Genomic DNA, 17,096 nt, shown 5'->3' on the forward strand with positions numbered 1-17,096 from the left:
GTATATGGAAGCGAACAGCCATTATTATTTTGCTATGTCTGATGTGTAGGTAATCTTCCATCTTTTACCATTTTTTAAAATAAAATAAATGAAGAAAGAAATTAGGAAAGGGAATTTCTGCCTTGTTTGCACCACATACATACCCTTGATACAGGAAGTGTATTGTAAAGGGATCAATCTTAAGACACATACTACCCTGGCAAACAACCCTTGGCTGGTCTTGTTTTTAAATACAAAGTAACCATAATTATATTCCCCAGAGAAGAGTTTTAAAACAGTTATATTATCCTTCTTTTTTTCTTTTTTTTTTCCTGCTGGGATAGCATAGTCCAAAAGTGCTTTGTTAGCCATGTCTTAGAAAACCCTCATGAACTATGCCCCTCCCACCCACCCTCCAAAGCCTAAATATAAAACACAACCCAACACGATACTCTGCAAGTTTTCTGGCTTTAGGTTGTAAGGAAAGGTGCCAGAAAAAAAAAAAAAAAGTCTTTGCTTTCTACAGGAGCTGCTTTTTCTCTGAAGGAAGGACAGAAAATAGGAGGCGTCCAGACCCATTCCTTTGCTGCTTAACCCAGGGGCCAGCAGAGGAGGTGGCTCCTTGCTCAGGCTGCTCCAGCTTAGAATGGTAGGGTATCCAGGAAGAGCTTGTCAATGACGGTAGGTGGAGACACCAAGTCCTCCAGCTTCAGGTAGAAGATGCGCTGGAGGCCCTGGGTGCAGATCTTCCTCAGTTCTACCAGCACACGCAGGACCTTGGGCTCGGTGGGCTCCAGAGCCTGTCCCTTACTCTGGTGGTCTTTTAAGCTGCTTGTGATCTTGTTGCATAGCTCCTCCACTCTCTTTGGTTCTTTTAACCCATGTCGTTCTGCAGAGGGATAGAAACGGGCAAATTTAGGAGACGCATCTAAAGATACTCTGAACCTCTAATCAAGGTCTGTGTCCCTTGTCACTTAGGACGGCATTATATAATGAAAGCACCTTTCTTCTGAGAGGTAGAATTAACACCAAGGCTTGAATTCCAGTCCTGCCATTTAACTTGCTGAATGCTATTGAGTAAGTCTCTTAGCTTGTGAGCCTCAGTTTCCTTAAGAGATAAAGATACTGATCATACCTAATTCAGGGTTTCTGGGAGGGTCAACTTAGGTGAACAACACATGTGTTGCCCTGAATGCATGACAGGGTGCTTGTTGTTCTGCACACATTATACTGCTGAGGTCTTACAACTGTTGAGACCCTGTTGGTAGACAACTTCTTTTCAGAGTGTTAGGAAATACACCTGGGCCAATGAATTAATACTGGCCTCTTGACAGACTCACTGAAAGGAGGAAGGGAGGCTGAAAGTTCTATTTGCTATGACAAGGGCTGCCCCACAAGACCAATCCAAAGTGTATTCCTGTGTTTTCATGCTAACCAGCATCAGGAAGAATCCAGCTTTTCTTTTCCTTCTCCTCTTGAAACACCTATTGACCTACTCTTTATAAAATACACCAACTTCTTGCTGTGGAGATAGAAAAGTCACAGAAAAGAGGAAAAGGCCCAGAGGATGTGGTGCTGGCATTTTATAATATATCAACACATGAATACTACTCTCTTATTTTATAGAACAATATGTAAAATGACCCCTATGTGAAATATTCTGATCTATTTGATACATAAGGTTGAGTGATTTTTCCACACAGTTGCTAAAAGCTGGAATTTGAACCCCATCTTGGAGGTAGATTGAACTCTTGTAGCAGATCACCGTTGCATCTCCCTATGAAGAGAAAAGAGCCAAACATCCAACACAAGTCACTTTGTTCTCTCCCTCAGATTTTAGAAAGCAGTGTCTCTTTTCTAAGGAAAGAGCTTAGTCTCCATTGTCTCAAAGTTTTAACTCTCTTGGTATATTTACATGTAAAAGACACAGGAGCTATCCTTCTAATAGGAAATCAAGCATTAGTTCCTAATTCTCCTAGATTTTATTTTTTAGTTGGAAATATTTTTGTTAGAAAAGTTATTTCCCTAAAGCAAAAGCCTATCAAAAAAGGAAGCAATTATTCAGACATTTTTCTTTTCTCTTGTCCCAAATAAGAGAATCAGAAAATCTGCCTTCTCCCCAGTTTGGCCAATTATGTATGACCTGGGCAAGTTCCTTGCTCTCTAATGTCCTGTCAAGGGATGAGGATGGATTTAATGACCTCTAAGGTCCCTTCCAGATCTGATGTGTTAAATCGTATCAAAATGAACCATGAAAATCGCCAGCAGCCTCCCAGGGGATTTTAATTTGTGGGTGTCTCATTACAATACAACATTCTATAGAGAAGGGGCCACTGTGCTTGGAGTCAGACCTGAATCTAGCTGTAGTTTTGTCACTTACTAGCCATGTGACCAAATTTCTTTAAGGCTCAATGTCTTCATAGGAAAATGGGGATCATGGGTGGTAGATATGCGAGTCTTTATTTAATTCTTCTTGCTCATCTTAAATATTACACAATAAAAGAAAACATGTGATTATAATAAAAAGCCACCTCCGTGGTTTGTTGTGAGGTTCAACAAAGATGGCCCTAGGTGAAAGGAAAGTCAGCACCAAAGACAATGGCTGACACTTGGCCAGTGGATGGCAACTGAAAGATCAGACAAAGGCAATAAAATCCCCTAATTCCCAAGCTCTGCACTGCAGACAATGCTTTCCCCAGGAAACCGCTAGCTAATTAGCACAGGTGCAAACTTCCCCTCTCTGGTTTATCTTTACTAAATACATAGCCCCTGTGTTTTAGTCTCAAAAGAAGCACCCAAGAGTAAACTTCAAGAGAGATCTTGCCTGCAGTGGTGGTCTGCCTAAAGTTATATCTCCCCCCACACACCCAAGCATAAAAAGCAGGCTGCAAATTTGGCAGTAAATTTCAAGAGCTATAAAATGTTCATAGTCTCTGACCAAGTAATCCCACTCTTGGGAATTTATCCAAAGGAAAAATTCAATAGAAAAATAAAACTGTATGCATAGAGAGATTTGGTGTAGCATTATCTATTACCAAACCCATCCCCCAAGACCAAAAACAAAGCACTGGGAAAAGATACAGGGGAACTGATAAGTAAATAATGGTATGTCCATACAATGGAAGAATCTGTAGACATTAAAAAAGACAATACAAAGAGTATGAAGCAACATGAAAAAATACAACATTAAATGAAAAGCAGAATATTATGTAGTATCTAAAGTGTGATTACATCTATGAGAAATTATTTCTGCATATAGTAAAGAATGTGAGGAAACAAAAACTGAAAATATTTGAGATTATTGGATAACATTTTTACCTTTCTTTTAAAATTTTCATGCTAGTGTTGTTTGCATAATAACTTTTAAAACAGAACAACTTGAGAGTCTGTCCTTTGATTAGCCCTCAAGTACCTATAATATGATCAAATACCACCTTGCTGATACTAAATTCTGTTAATACTGAGCTATATCAAATTAGAGTCACAAACTAGAAAGAGAAGCTTTTCTCAGAATAAAATGCCAATCCATTGATTTAAACTTTTCCTTCCTTTCATTGTCTCATGTCTTACATAATATTTGAGATTCCATATTTATCATCAGGATGAAGAAACTGAGCATCTCGTTGGATTTCTGGCAGGGGCTGGTTGTGGAACCTTGTAGTCAGACCTTCTCAGGGCCAAACTCACAGAAGAGGCTGCAGAGTTTTCTCTGCTCTCCAGCCAGTTGCAACTGCTCAATAACTATGGCAACCATTATTTATTCAGTGAATTCAAGTGGAGATCGATACCTCCTGCCAGCTGGATCAACCCTAGGCCTGGAATTCCTTGAGGAATTCAGAGACACTCCTGTCAGAAGCCAAAGGCACCTCAACCCTTCTTTGTTGTTTTGAACAGCCACTGGATTTGTGGTTTCTTTACTTTTCCAAAAGAGCAAAGATAAAATTTAGTCTCTATGCAGGACTCCTGCCAGCAGCCAGCAAGATTTTCAGATCACCAGGGCATCACCAAGTGTCTGGGACCTTCCTGATAATTTGAAATTCCTTAAAACCCCAATCACTGACATTTAGATGAAGGGACCCTCTTTCTTCTTGCAGCTTGGAAAACATAGCTGCAGAGATGATAACATGGAGAGTTTGTAAATTCTGGGTGGAATCAAACAGTTTAAGCTGTTTCTCCACCATTAAACAAAACAAGCTTCTGGGTATTTCTTGCATTTTGATCTATATGATATTTATCCTGTGCTTCAGAATTTTAACTCAGGCATTATAAATTCAAAATACAACTTATATACATGGTTAAGTAATAGATTCATGTGTCATAGTCACTGTATATATAAATTGGAAGGGATTTGATTCACTTCATTCAAATTCCCACCTAAGAGAAGAATCTCCATTACCAGATACCACAAAGACAGTGTCAGGTATCAGCTAGCTGAGTTTCACTGTTTCAACCTGCTAATAGAAATGTACTTAATAAGTACTTATACGAGACTCTTTTATTTAGATTATTTTATCTTACATTCACAACAACCTTGTAAATTAGGCAGGAAAAACATTCTCTTTAATTAATAGGTAAGAAGGCTAAGTTTTAAAGAGTTAAGTGGTTTGCACAGGATCAAAATTAGCAAGTAGCTGATTGATTTCTTTCAAGTCAAATCCAGAGATATTTCTGATATCAATCTGCCTTCTTTCTTTAAACACCTCTAATTGGTAGAAAGTTTCTCCTCATCCAGAGATGAACTCCCTATAATGTCCTCCCTACTTTCTGCATACCTAATTAACTAATGGCTAATCACTTCTTCCAATAAATATCTATATTGATAACTGTTCTGTGGCTAGCAATGTTATAGCCACTGGGGTCAGAACAGTGAAGAAAACAGACAGCAGACACCAACCTGTGTGTGGGGTTAACATCTAAAGACACAGTTAGGACTACTACCCATTTTAGCTATCCATGTCACAGACTTCTCTTCTGAGCAAGAGGACAGGAGAGGGAGGGGCAGGAGAGGGATCGTAGGGAAAGATTGAGGGAAATAACGGCCATTGAGGTCTGTGCACATGTTCTGCCATCTTCAGCTGGTTAAAATCCACTCATCTTTTAGCTTTTAGATCAAATATTTCATAAAGAAAGATTTTTTTTTGCCCCAGTCTAAATAGTCACCTTCTCCTATAGCGCTCTCTTTTTTCCTCCCTTTGCAGGATATAATAGTTTGAAATCTGATATTTATGTGATAGTTGCCTGCCTCTTTCATTAAATGTGAGCTCCTTGGAGAAGTGAGCAGTATTTGTTCACTATTGGATCAGCAGCAGCAAGTTTAGTATACTGCCCAATCCATATCTGTAAAATGAATATACAAATAGAGGATCAAGGACATGTGAAAAATGATTAAATAAATACTAAGGGTGTTGTAAGTTGCTCAAATTAAATGAATATGGTTGGAGTTATTAAGAACATTGCAATAGTAATGAACTTTATAAACTCTGGAACCTTCCACACCAAAAGTTGTGGAAACAGATTTCCTGCCTTCATAACTTGGCTCTATCACTTATTAGCTGGGTGACATAGATAGGGTCTCTCTCCACATCTGTACAATAGGACCAATAATGGTAGTTGTTTCATGGGTTGTTGTGAGTTACTACATGTAAAGTACTTGGAACAATGCCTCACATAGAGCAGGCACTTAATAAATATTTGCAAATATCTTCTATGTTTAAAGCCCAATTTGTTATCTTTCCTTTCAAATTAGCCATGTCTCTGAATTCATCTATTAATGGCATCACAATCTTCCCCACCACTCAGAATCATCCTTAACAATTCATTCCTCATGGTCCATCAAAGTAACCCAACCCAAGAACTTCAGTTGTTTTCTGTGTGATGTTCTTATATCTGTGTCCTCCTTTCAATACCACTTCCTCTGGATCAGATCTTCAATATATCTGCTACCTAGAGTGTTTTTATAGCTCTTGACTAGTCTTCCTTCTTCCTTCTCTGCTGTAACCCATCCCAATTAGTTCCAAATTTATTTAACTAAGCAACATTAAACAAAATAACACAATGTAAAGCCCTTGGCACAGTGCCTACCACTGAGTATTTTAAAATAGTAGCTATTGGGCTGATGGAGTAACTCAAGTGGTAGAGTGCCTGCCTAGCAAGCGTTCAAACCCCAGTCCTGCAAAATAATAATAATAAAATTAAATAAGTTAAAAATAAAATTGTAGCTATTTCTAATTTCAGAGACTCTCAATTATCAATAGGTGTCCTTGCTCCTTGCTGCTTGAGGAATGGCCCCTAGACTAGCAGCTTGTTAGAAATGCAGAATCTCAGGCCCTGCCCCGGACCCACCTAACAGGATGTACAGTTTAATAGGATGCCCAGTGATACGTATGCACATAAAAACTGGAGACGCTCTGCCCTTGTCAATCCCAGCAGATTCTTGGCTCAGTCTATACCTTGTGTTCATCTAGTCTTTGTAAACCTCACTCCCCAAGGCAGAACTCACTTCCTAAGGGAGCTATTCCGAATTTGAGATAGTTCTTAGTTTCTTCTATTGAGCTAAATTTTGCCATCTTATAGTTTCCAGTTCTACCTCTTCAGCCCAAGGAGAAACATAAAATTCTCTTCCTCAGAGCAGGAAGCAGGTGATAAGGAAAGGGAAGGCCAGACAAGTAACTTTTTTTGAGCAGGTCTTAGGGCATACATGAACTCAGAGACAATGACATAGTTCCAGACAAAAGGCAAGGACAGACAAGTTCCTTGAGAGATGGCTTTGTAATCAAAACACCAACAAACAGGAATTCTGCTCTGAGCGTCACCTCTTTCTCTAGGAAGTCATGTCTCTGCTCTTTCTCACATCACATATAACATCCTATACTGATGGGCAGTCCCAGACACAGAGCCCATACCAGTTAGAAAGCCACAAATCAGTCAGCAGCCTGTGTTGAGGCGTAATAGTGCTTTTCAGTCTGACTGTCTTTGAGTAGGTGTCTATCTGTCTCTCCAACAAGATCACAGACTTTTTGAGGGTAAGAGACTGTGTGCTTGGCACATATCAGATGCTCAAAAAATACTTACTGAATTAATCTGAATTGGAATAAGGCAGTTCTCAGAAATTCAGATTATTTTCTAATAACAGTAGTAGTCTAAAAATAATTCAGAGTTTCCTAATTTCGGAGACTTTCTGATATTCACAGTTAACCCATTCATTCAATCAATATTTGCCATATGCCAGACACTTTTAAGTGTTAAAGTAATTTTAAAGGTAAATAAGACTCACTCTGCTCTTGGATTTTTCTTTGGATGCCAGTGCATATCCCAAATGTCTACAATGAGCTCAATAAATACTATCAGGTTGATTTGAAATGAATGATGAAACACTCAGTACCACAGAAATTTGTGACATGGGAGAATGCTTACAATACTGTCCATGGGGTAGAAGAGAATGGATTACAAAACTATATATATATCACAACCAGTTTTGCTTAAAGGAAAAGTGATGCATGTATCTTTTCATATTAAACACTACAGGAAAATGGTTGAAGGAAGACATTAGCAAAACAAAAAACATAAAACAAAAACAAAACAAAACTTCTCCTTGCTTTTAAGAAGGTTATTTCAGAAAGAAAAAAAAAAGACAACACAAAGAAATTCCTTAGTGTGCTGTATATGTGCAATTGTAGGGACCCACGAAAATTTTTATGGATTCTTAGGAAAATAGATAATTCTTTCTGAAGTGTGTTAAGACAATATTTAGGATAATAACAATGAAGATTTGTCTGAAACTTTTTTTTTCTGAGTTAAAGTTCACATTAACTCATTCAGTCTTTACAAGAAACCTAAATAGACATCATTACCTATTATGGTCTGAATGTTTGAGTCCCCTCTGCCCCAGTTCATGTGTTGAAACCTAACCCCCAAGGTGACAGCGTTAAGAGGCAGGGCCTCTGAGGAGGTTACTAAATCATGAGGGCAGAGCCTTCATGAATGTAATTAGTGCCTTTACAAAAGAGGTCAAAGGGAGCTTGTTTGTCCCTTCTGCCACAAGAGGACCCAACAAGAAGGTACCACCTACAAAACAGAGTGCCATCCACCAGACACCAAGTCTGCTGGTGCCTTGATTTGGGACGTCCCAGCCTCCAGAAGTGTGAGCAGTAAATTTCTGTTGCTTATAAATTACCCATGTGATTGTATTTTTGTTATAGTAGCCAGCATAGACTAAGGCATCATACCTGTGAGAAAAGAGAAAACTAATATTCAGGGAGGATGAGGAATTACCCCAGATTGCACAGTTAGGAAGTAGGCGCTCTAATCTCCAAATCCTGGAACCATCCTTCTCTTTTCCAAACTATATTATCCTGCCACATTTTACATTTAGTTTTGTTTGCAATGGCTATATTGATGCAAAAACAAGGTAACCAGGTAACCATTTAGAGCAAACAGGGGAGCTCTGGAAAGACAGGTAGTGGAGGGCATGGCAGGACCAGCTAACTGTCTGCCTCTGCAATGTCACTCTCACTGCTTTCTGTTCCTGGTTTTGCCTGCCTTCTTCCTCTTTAGTCTTAGAGGTCATGTTCTAATAAGACCAGGAAAAAGACAGATAGGAGAGAAAGGAGTCAAGGAGTCATTGTCTCACCTGAAAGAAGATCTGAGTATGGAAAGGAAAATCATGGGGGAACATTCTTTTTGTGTAGTGATTCACAAAATGAGGTTTGGACAAAATGAGGTCCCAGAACGACCTTTCTAATCCTATTTCCCTTATTACTATAGTGGAGATGCATTTATTCTTGGGTTAGGTCATAAGATCAGGCTGCAAGGTATATAAATACCTCACAGAATCAGTCGTTTCCTTGAAAATCCTTTAGATAGCCCCAAACGGAACATGCTTTCAGCTCTTACCTCCAGAGGCAATGAAACCATGACCCTCAGGAGGCTCATGTCTTCTCTCTGATGCTCACCCCAAAACATATGATCACTGAGAGCAACAGCCTGCACTCTTAATTTTTTCTTCTTTCTACTCAGATCATATATGTTATTTAACACATGTATAATGCAACTCACCACACATGCTTGCCCCCTAAATGTGCTGAGGTGTTCCATAGTCATGCCTTTCCATTCAGTTCCTTGACCTAGAATGTTCTTTATGTCTTCCCATATCTAGATGCTACTGCTGTGGAAGTCATTTGGGACCAACACTTCTGCCTTTATTTTTGTGGTGGTACTGGGGTTTGAACTCAGGGCCTCATGCTTACTAGGCTCTACCAGTTGAGCCACTCCACCAGCTCTTTTTTGCATTGGGTATTTTCAAGACATGGTCTCAAGAACTATTTGCCCAGGATGGCTGTGAACCACAATCCTCCTGATCTCTGTCTCCTGAGTAGGATTGCAGGCATGACCCACCCGTGCCTGGCCACTTCCAAAAATCAGCAATTATGTGGACTTCCCTTGCAGTGAATCTGTCCCTGTTAAGCACCAGAGCACTAATCACAACACATTAAGTTCATTATGTCATAATCATATATGATTTTTGGTAGACTATCTACTTTCTGATAGCAGAATTCATGCCTGGCTCATCTTCAAATTCCTAGAGAATTTGAAGGCACACGTAGGCCTGCGATGCTTATATTTAATAATGGACATTTATAAAGTAGCAATTTCACACTAACTTTCTGTTTGGAGGGCTTCTTATTATTAACACAATCAGCAGCATCAGGTATTGATATATTGGTTTCCTATCAGAAGTAAAGCATGTACCTAACTGCAGGGATGTAGCACTGGCAAAAGGCAGTGGTTAGGGTAGATACACTGAGGACCTAAAAACATTTGAAAACCACAACTGTGGGAACTCCCACAGTAGTACTGTAGGAAGGGAGAATGATCTGAAAGAAACCATTTCCTGCCCCACCTCACCACCTAGGTTTTGTGAGGGGGTCCTAGAGAGAAGGGGAAGAAGAAGAAAAAAAGACTTAGGAAAAAAAAAAAAAAGCTATGCTGGGTAAACTGTCAATGTTACTCAGGTAAACTGTCAAAATTACTCAGCTTTTAAGCACTTTTGCTGGAAGAAAGACTGGCTGAGTATTTTTTCTTTTCTTCTCCTTTTTGTAATACTAAAGTTTGAACTCAGGGCCTGGCACTTGCTAGGTAAGTGTTCTATCACTTAAGCCATGCCCTCAGCCCTTTTTGCTTTAGTTTATATTTCAGACAGGACCTCGTGCTTTTGCCAGGAGCCTGCCACCAATCCTCCTACTTCTACCTCCTGAGTAGGTGAAGTTACAGGCATGTACCACTGTGACTGGCCTTGGGAACGAATTTTCCAATACCAATAGCCCAGCTGATATTACACAATCACTGTCTATGATGAGGGAGCTTATTTAGAAGCCAAGATTCATGGGAGTTAATATTTGAATGAAAGTGGATATTCACAACAGTGTGCTGTACTTTCCAGGCACCGCAGGCATCACCATTTCCTGATGCTTCCATGTATTTCAATCCTCCTCCCAGCCAACAAATCCCAAGAGTGCTGTGAGGTCCAGAAATGAGAGCACAGGGATTATTTTCCTTTCAGGTTTCAACCTCAGCTTGCTCTGCACAGGCTGGCAGGAGTGAGGGCAGGAACTAGAGCTGCTCCATGATGGGGGCCTCAAAACACCACCATAAAAGCACATGGCCTGTTGCAAGTGCAGCTTTTGTTATTTTATATTATTATTTTCCTTTGAGCTTCTCTCTCAAGTATCCAAGGAAATAATCACCAAACAATTGCCTTTAAAAGTCACTACCTATTTCCTCACGACACTGAGTTTGATTTTGCACTACCCAGGGTTTCTAAGGGCAAGGGGCAGGCATGTGCCTAATTTGAGGGAGTCTCTGCTCCCCCTTGCTCTCATGAGGAACATAAATGGATTGAGTATCTACCCTGAATCCAGTTTGGCTACATCACAAACCCAATTTTCTGTAATCCACACTGCCACCCCATGGAATAGAGGCTGTTATCCCCATTTTATGGATGAGGAAAAGTGAAGTTCAGAGAGATGAAATGCATTACTCAATAGCACATGCTTATTAAACATGGGACTCCAGATTAATGAGGGGATGCTGGATTGATTCCAAAGTCCATGCTACTTCTGCCATGCCAGACTTCCTCCAGCAAATCTGCACATGGGTAGGCAGCAGGCTGAGCAGCTCTGACTACAGGGCACAGAACAAATGGGCTGCAGAGACTACACCACTGTTTTCCTATTCTGTACTTTGTGTTGAACTGCCAATCATTGGGGTTTCCTCACACCCACATGTTCTGGTCCCTTCGTTGTGCATTAATTTTCACTTAAAGGGTAAAACAAACAAACAAAAAGACATGTAGGCCTCCAGAGCAGGCCTTACTCTTAAACTACAGCACTCACACTGAGGAACTGGCTGTTTTCCTCTTACTCTGTTTCTGCCCCAATTTGTGCTGAAAACTAGCTGTCAGGGTAGATCTTTTTAAATTGCAAATCTGGCTCTCACGTTTCTATGGTCAAAGACTTCTGTGGTTCCCCTCGCTTCTCTCAAGATAAATTTTACCTGCCTTACCTAGGAGTGGAAGGTTCGTGTCCTGCCCCACCCTTACCTGTTAACCAAGTGGAATCTCCCATCACTCTGTTTTTCAGCTGTTTCCTTCCTGAAACTTATGCAAGCCATATTTACAATGGCTTTAGCAATTTTTTTTTATGCCTAGAAGTCTCACTCCTTCTATTTTAGCCTGGAAACATCCTCTGCTCCTATCAAGGACTGGCCTCAGTGATCTTTTCTGAGACGACCACCTTCACTTATGGTCTCTTAGCACTTTGTACCAAAGCCACGTCTCTACCGTGGCACTCAGCACCCTGACTCCACATGCATTAGCTTGCATGTTCTGTTTCCTCTAGGGAGGTGTGTCATCATCTCTGCAAATCCAGTGACATGTGGTGTGGTGTCCAGGTCAGCGAATATGTGCTGATTAACTAGACTCAACTCTTGTGTTCAGAGACATGTGGCAATAGACAGGTTTTATTTGCAGAAAGCCAAGGCTGGCTCTGGTTTTTGGCTTTTTTCTTTTTAAAGTGAACTAAACTCCATACTTTCCAGTTTTGAATGTCTAACTGTCCTATGAATAGCTGAACGGTCCTGAAACTGAGCTGATGAGTTTTAATGCAATGGTAGCTTTTGGATAGTTTCATTACAATCCTTTTGGGATGATACACTTGTTATTTAAATGTACTTATTTTCTTAATGAGCTCTGGTATGACATCAGAAAGCCCTCTAAGTGGAATTCATACTCTGAGACCGCCTTTACTTTTGGTTCATCAATGGCCCTCTTGGAAGTCTATGGCAGTTCTATTAAAAGAAGTGTTTTTTCATCCAAGACCAAAGAACAGAAGGAAGTCAGGCTCCACTTGAAATGAAAGGGAACAAACCAGAGTCTGGTTCCCAACTGCAGCACATGCATTTACTTTGCTTTGTGTTTCATGTACACCAACATGATGATCAGCCCGGCACTGAAGGAATACAGACACAACTCACTTTGACTCATAAGAGATGTCCCAAAAGGGTACAGATAACTGGGGCTTGAGTAAACCAACACATATCTCTACTGCATCAGAGGAAAGGGGACATCTGTGCCAGAGGATACATTCGGGCTTCTGGAGATGCACTCACCATATGCTTGAAAAACATTTCCTCCAGCCAGGAGTGTGTCATATCTGAACTTTACCATCAGCTCAACAGCCTAGCTTGTGCTTGGGTCTGATCAAAGGGACATGGATGAGCCTTAGGTCTGGCTTGCCCCTTCTGGAGCCCTTGTCCTCTGTCACTGTCTCACCTGGCCCCAGTCTGACTGAAAAGGATGAGCTCTGACAGGAAACTCTATCAGTATGAGGAATGAAGGGAACTGGGCGTCAACAGCCACAGGAAGATGGCTAATATTCTCTTTGCTGTCCAACATGGGAATCCTTTTTTTTCTTTTCTTTATGGTACTGAGGATTGAACCCAGGGCCTCATGCATGCTAGGCAAACACTCAACCACTGAGCTATATCCCTAGCCTTCCTGGGGATCCTTTAGCTACCAAAACACAGACATCTAGAGTGAGAATAAAACAATAAAGAAACTATGTTTTTTAAGCTTTTGGTTCTTAACTTTCAAGAACTGTAGAGTCAAGCCCTTTTTGGTTTTTACTAATATTTCATTTTTCTCAGTCCTCTCCCAAAGTTAGTAAGTCAAGTTGTCCTTTGTATGCCTATGGTTCTTTGGTTTTACGTTAGGTTACTAGGCAAGGATTAGGAATGGGGAAGACTCTCCCTCCATCTGTGTCCCACAGGAATGGACTGGCTAAGTTAATTTTCCTTGGAAAACGTTTGTAAAAACAACCATGAAATAGCCAGTCCAACTCTGTGGTAGAGAGTTTGATTTTCACGTAGTAAGTCTGTTGACAATGGTAACTCAATAGACTAGAAATTCTTTTTCCTAGTAGCTCACGACAAGTTGTAGACAGATGTTTCTTAGTTTAACTAGATTAAATGTAGCTGATTTCAAGAAAAATGGCATCCATTTTCCTTCTTTCCTGGAGTGTGTGATGCCCAAAGCCAGAATCCACCTTGACCCAGAATAGGAGAGAAAGGAGATGGATCTCTTTGGTTTTCAGCAATGTAGTTAGGGTTTACCTGTGATCATGCTCAGTGCTGACAGGCAGGCTAAGGCTTGGATATCAAGGTTCAGGCTCTGCAAATTTAAGGAAAAGTCTTTAATGGAGTCGAGCCACTCCCCAAATCCACGAAGGCACTGAAGTCGATGCAGGACAAGTCCATTGCAGAACACAAACTTATCTTCAGCAGTGTTTGACCTGGTGGTGGTAGACAAGGGGAGACATATTAAACAGGTTTGTCTGGTCTGACCAACATAATGACATCATAACACACAAGCAGTCATAAGGCAGCATTCGGAACCATAGCGTACTACGGTGCTGCAAACCATGACCAGATGAGCACCACTTGTCTGCACTAATGTTCTTGGAGAGGTTCAGCTCAGGGGAAGATGGGGCTGTGCACTTGCTGTTTCACTGCTGAATCAGTTGCTGGCTTGCCCTGGGATGGAGAATGGAGGAGCAGGCACTCACCCACTGTGGAAGTAAAACCCACGTCCCTCTTCCTGCACATTGCCTCTCTGTGCAATAAACATGAAATTTTAAGGCAGGATTGGTTTCTCATTTTCTTCAATGTCAAAAGCTGATAAGGCCTGAGGCTAGACACTGCAACTGCATTGTGCAGACTCTAAAAGCATCAAGTTCCTTAAAATATTGGAAGTCAATCACAAACTAAAAAGCACCCTAACACGAAATGTCTCCTTCTGTTGCTTTACCTTCTTGTCTTTAAATGGGCTACAGAGGGCTATTTTAGAATCTTCTCTGATAGGTTACATCACAACCATAATAGTCCCATTCTACTCTCATGAGAGGCACCCTAGAACCTCTCGTTGGACACTGTCACTTAGCAGTGTGACCTTGGGCATGCCTTTGATCTTTGGACTTCCTTTCCCTTATCTGTAAGACAAATAATCTAATTTCTACCATCTAAAATTGTTGAGGGAATTAAATAAAATCAAGGATTTGAATGTTTATGCATAGTACTTAGAAAACATGCAGATGCAAAAAAGTATTAAATGGAACGAATTTTGTAATCTAGGGGGACCTTACTTGAATCTTAGTTTTCCTTTAATTGTCAAATATCTTGCTGCATATTTATCTATTTATCTATTTTGGACTTGCATTCACAAGTCAGTATCTCTTTAATTGTGCTTTTGGGATAAATGGCTTTATTTATTCCTTCACTGAACAAGTACTTTCTTGAACACCAAGCAAGTGCCATTCCTGGCGCCAGGCACCAGAGCAAACCTGGTGAATCAGACAGATATGGTGCCCACTTGCATGGGGCTTATTGTCTACTTTGCTGCATGCCTAACCAATGACAGTCATATTGCTGCTTGGCTCTGGTGTATTTGGATTGGCTGTAAATTGAACTATGCCTGTTACTAGTTCTAGTTGGAACTCCCTGTCTGTCTCTCCCACTGATCTCTCCACACAGGGCATCCATAGGACAGAATTATTCAATCTCAGAATTTAAACTTGGTCTCTGAGCTCCGGCATCAGAATCATGAGAGCATGAGTTAAACTTCCAGGGTCTATAAAACAAAAATTAAATGGGAATGAAGCATGGGAGCCTGCACTTTCAGCAGAAGCTTCTGGTTTCTTTGGGAGAGGGTTTAAAAAGGCTACATGTTGAGGCCTGGAGTGGTGGCTCACACCTGTAGTCCCAGCTACCTGGGATTCATGAATAGGAAGATCATGGTCCAGGCTGGCTCAGGCAAAAACATGAGACCTTACCTGAAAAATAATTAAAGCAAAGAGGTCTGGGGGCTGGGCTCAAGTGGTAGAGCACCTGCCTAGCAAGAGTGAGGTCCTGAATTCAAACTCCAGTTCCCATAAAAAAAATTTAAAAAGGCTATCTGTGGAACATTTATCAGAAGCTTAGGTGTGAAGTTCAAGCTTTTGAAAATCACTTCCTCTTTGTGTTTGGTGTCACTGAACAAACCTTTGAATCCATTGCTCTTGGAGCAAATGCTGGAGATTATGATGCTGTGGAATTTTTAGGGCCTTATCAGGAGTACTAGAACAGTAACTCATGGAATGGAAACCTATGGGGTAGACACAGTGTTCCCATGCTCCTGGGAAATACCCTGTGCACCAGGAGAGTCTTCACAGAACCAATGGGGCTGCTAGGGACTTCAGACATCAACAAATCCATCCTCATTTTACAAAGAAGGAAGCTGAATTTCCAGTGAGGCAGTGACTTGCTTGGGGTCTTACAGTAAGTCTATATTAGAATGGGGGCTAGAACCCAGGGGTCCTGATGCTTCTCCAGTGTTCTTTCCATATCCCTCTGCTCAGTTTTCAAATGCCCGATCATAGTTCATGTTTGCTTCTCTCTCTCTCTCTCTCTTTTCTTTTGGGTGGTGCTGAGGCTTGAACTTAGGACTTACTCTTGCTAACAGGTGAACCTGCCCCAAGCCCTCTTTGCTTTACTTATTATTATTTTATAGAGAGTGTTGTGCTTTACAGAGCGTGGGGCTAGATCTGGGTCCTCCACTAGCTGGGATCACAGGCACACACCACCACTCCTGACTGGTCGGTTGAGATGACATCTTGCTAACTTTTTTCCTGGGATGGCTTCAAACCACAGTCCTCCTACCTCGGCCTCCTGAGGAGGTAGGGTTACAGGGGTGAGCCACCATGCCTAGCCTTATATTTGCTTCTTAAGCAAACTATTCACTGATGATTCCACTATAAACAGAAGGCTGCAAATTGCTTCAAAGGAAAGATACAGTGAAGGAAGATAAAATAACAGTAATTACCTGATAGAAAGTCTAAGAACAAACAGCTCCAAAAAGGCTGATTCTATAAGTAATGTCTGATCTTCTTTGGGGAGATCAGTAAATCCCGGAATCTTTTCTGCCCAGCTTCTGGAGACATCAATGGAGGCTGTCAGAAGGTTGTAGAATTGCTGCACATGTTCGGCATCTGTGCCTACAGCAGCCTGGTCAGTGGGACAGTACTGGAATGCAAGCCACAGAGAGCAATGTTAGCCTGTTCCTCAGGAATGACACCATTATCTGCACACTGCCTCTTCCCAGTCAGTGCCATAATCCTTACATTTGCGTTCCATAGTTTATAAAACCCCTTAGCAGTCACAGTCTCATCTGCTTCTCACAATACCTCTGTGATATAAAAGGAAGTAAATTTATTGTTATTATTAAGTAGATAAAATATCTGTGTAGTGGTTTCCAGTCCTGACTGTACATTGCAATCTTCTGGGGAGAATTAGAAAAACACTCTTGTCTGGGTTCTACCCCCAGAGATTCTAATTAAATTGGTCTGGGGTGATGCTTGGCCACTGGGTATTCTAAAGTCTCCGTAGGTGATTCCAAGGGGCAGCCAGCCCACAGGGAGTTCCATCACCCTGGGCGTTTGTGTTGAGTGGGCCTCCTGAGTCCACAGATTCTACTGCAGCATAGTGGTCTCCCAACATGATGCCGAATCAGCCAGTGGTTCTCAAAGTGTGAT

The 17,096-nt window shown here is 41.0% G+C and overlaps 1 protein-coding gene across 3 annotated transcripts in view; it reads right to left on the minus strand.

Annotated features, from left to right (window-relative positions):
- Window positions 1–243: 243 nt before the first annotated feature.
- Nr4a3 (nuclear receptor subfamily 4 group A member 3) overlaps window positions 244–17,096 on the minus strand; it is a 37,441-nt gene continuing 20,588 nt past the window's right edge. For all 3 annotated transcript variants that reach the window (XM_074051385.1, XM_020155343.2, XM_074051386.1), the window contains 3 exons: window positions 16,388–16,587; window positions 13,645–13,823; window positions 244–868 (listed from right to left, as the gene is read on the minus strand). In XM_074051385.1, coding sequence (XP_073907486.1) covers window positions 621–868; window positions 13,645–13,823; window positions 16,388–16,587 — 627 coding nt within the window. In that variant the 3' untranslated portion in view covers window positions 244–620. The remainder of the gene's footprint in view (window positions 869–13,644; window positions 13,824–16,387; window positions 16,588–17,096) is intronic.

This window comes from Castor canadensis, chromosome 13 (genome assembly GCF_047511655.1).
Source record: "Castor canadensis chromosome 13, mCasCan1.hap1v2, whole genome shotgun sequence".
Classification (NCBI taxonomy): domain Eukaryota; kingdom Metazoa; phylum Chordata; class Mammalia; order Rodentia; family Castoridae; genus Castor; species Castor canadensis.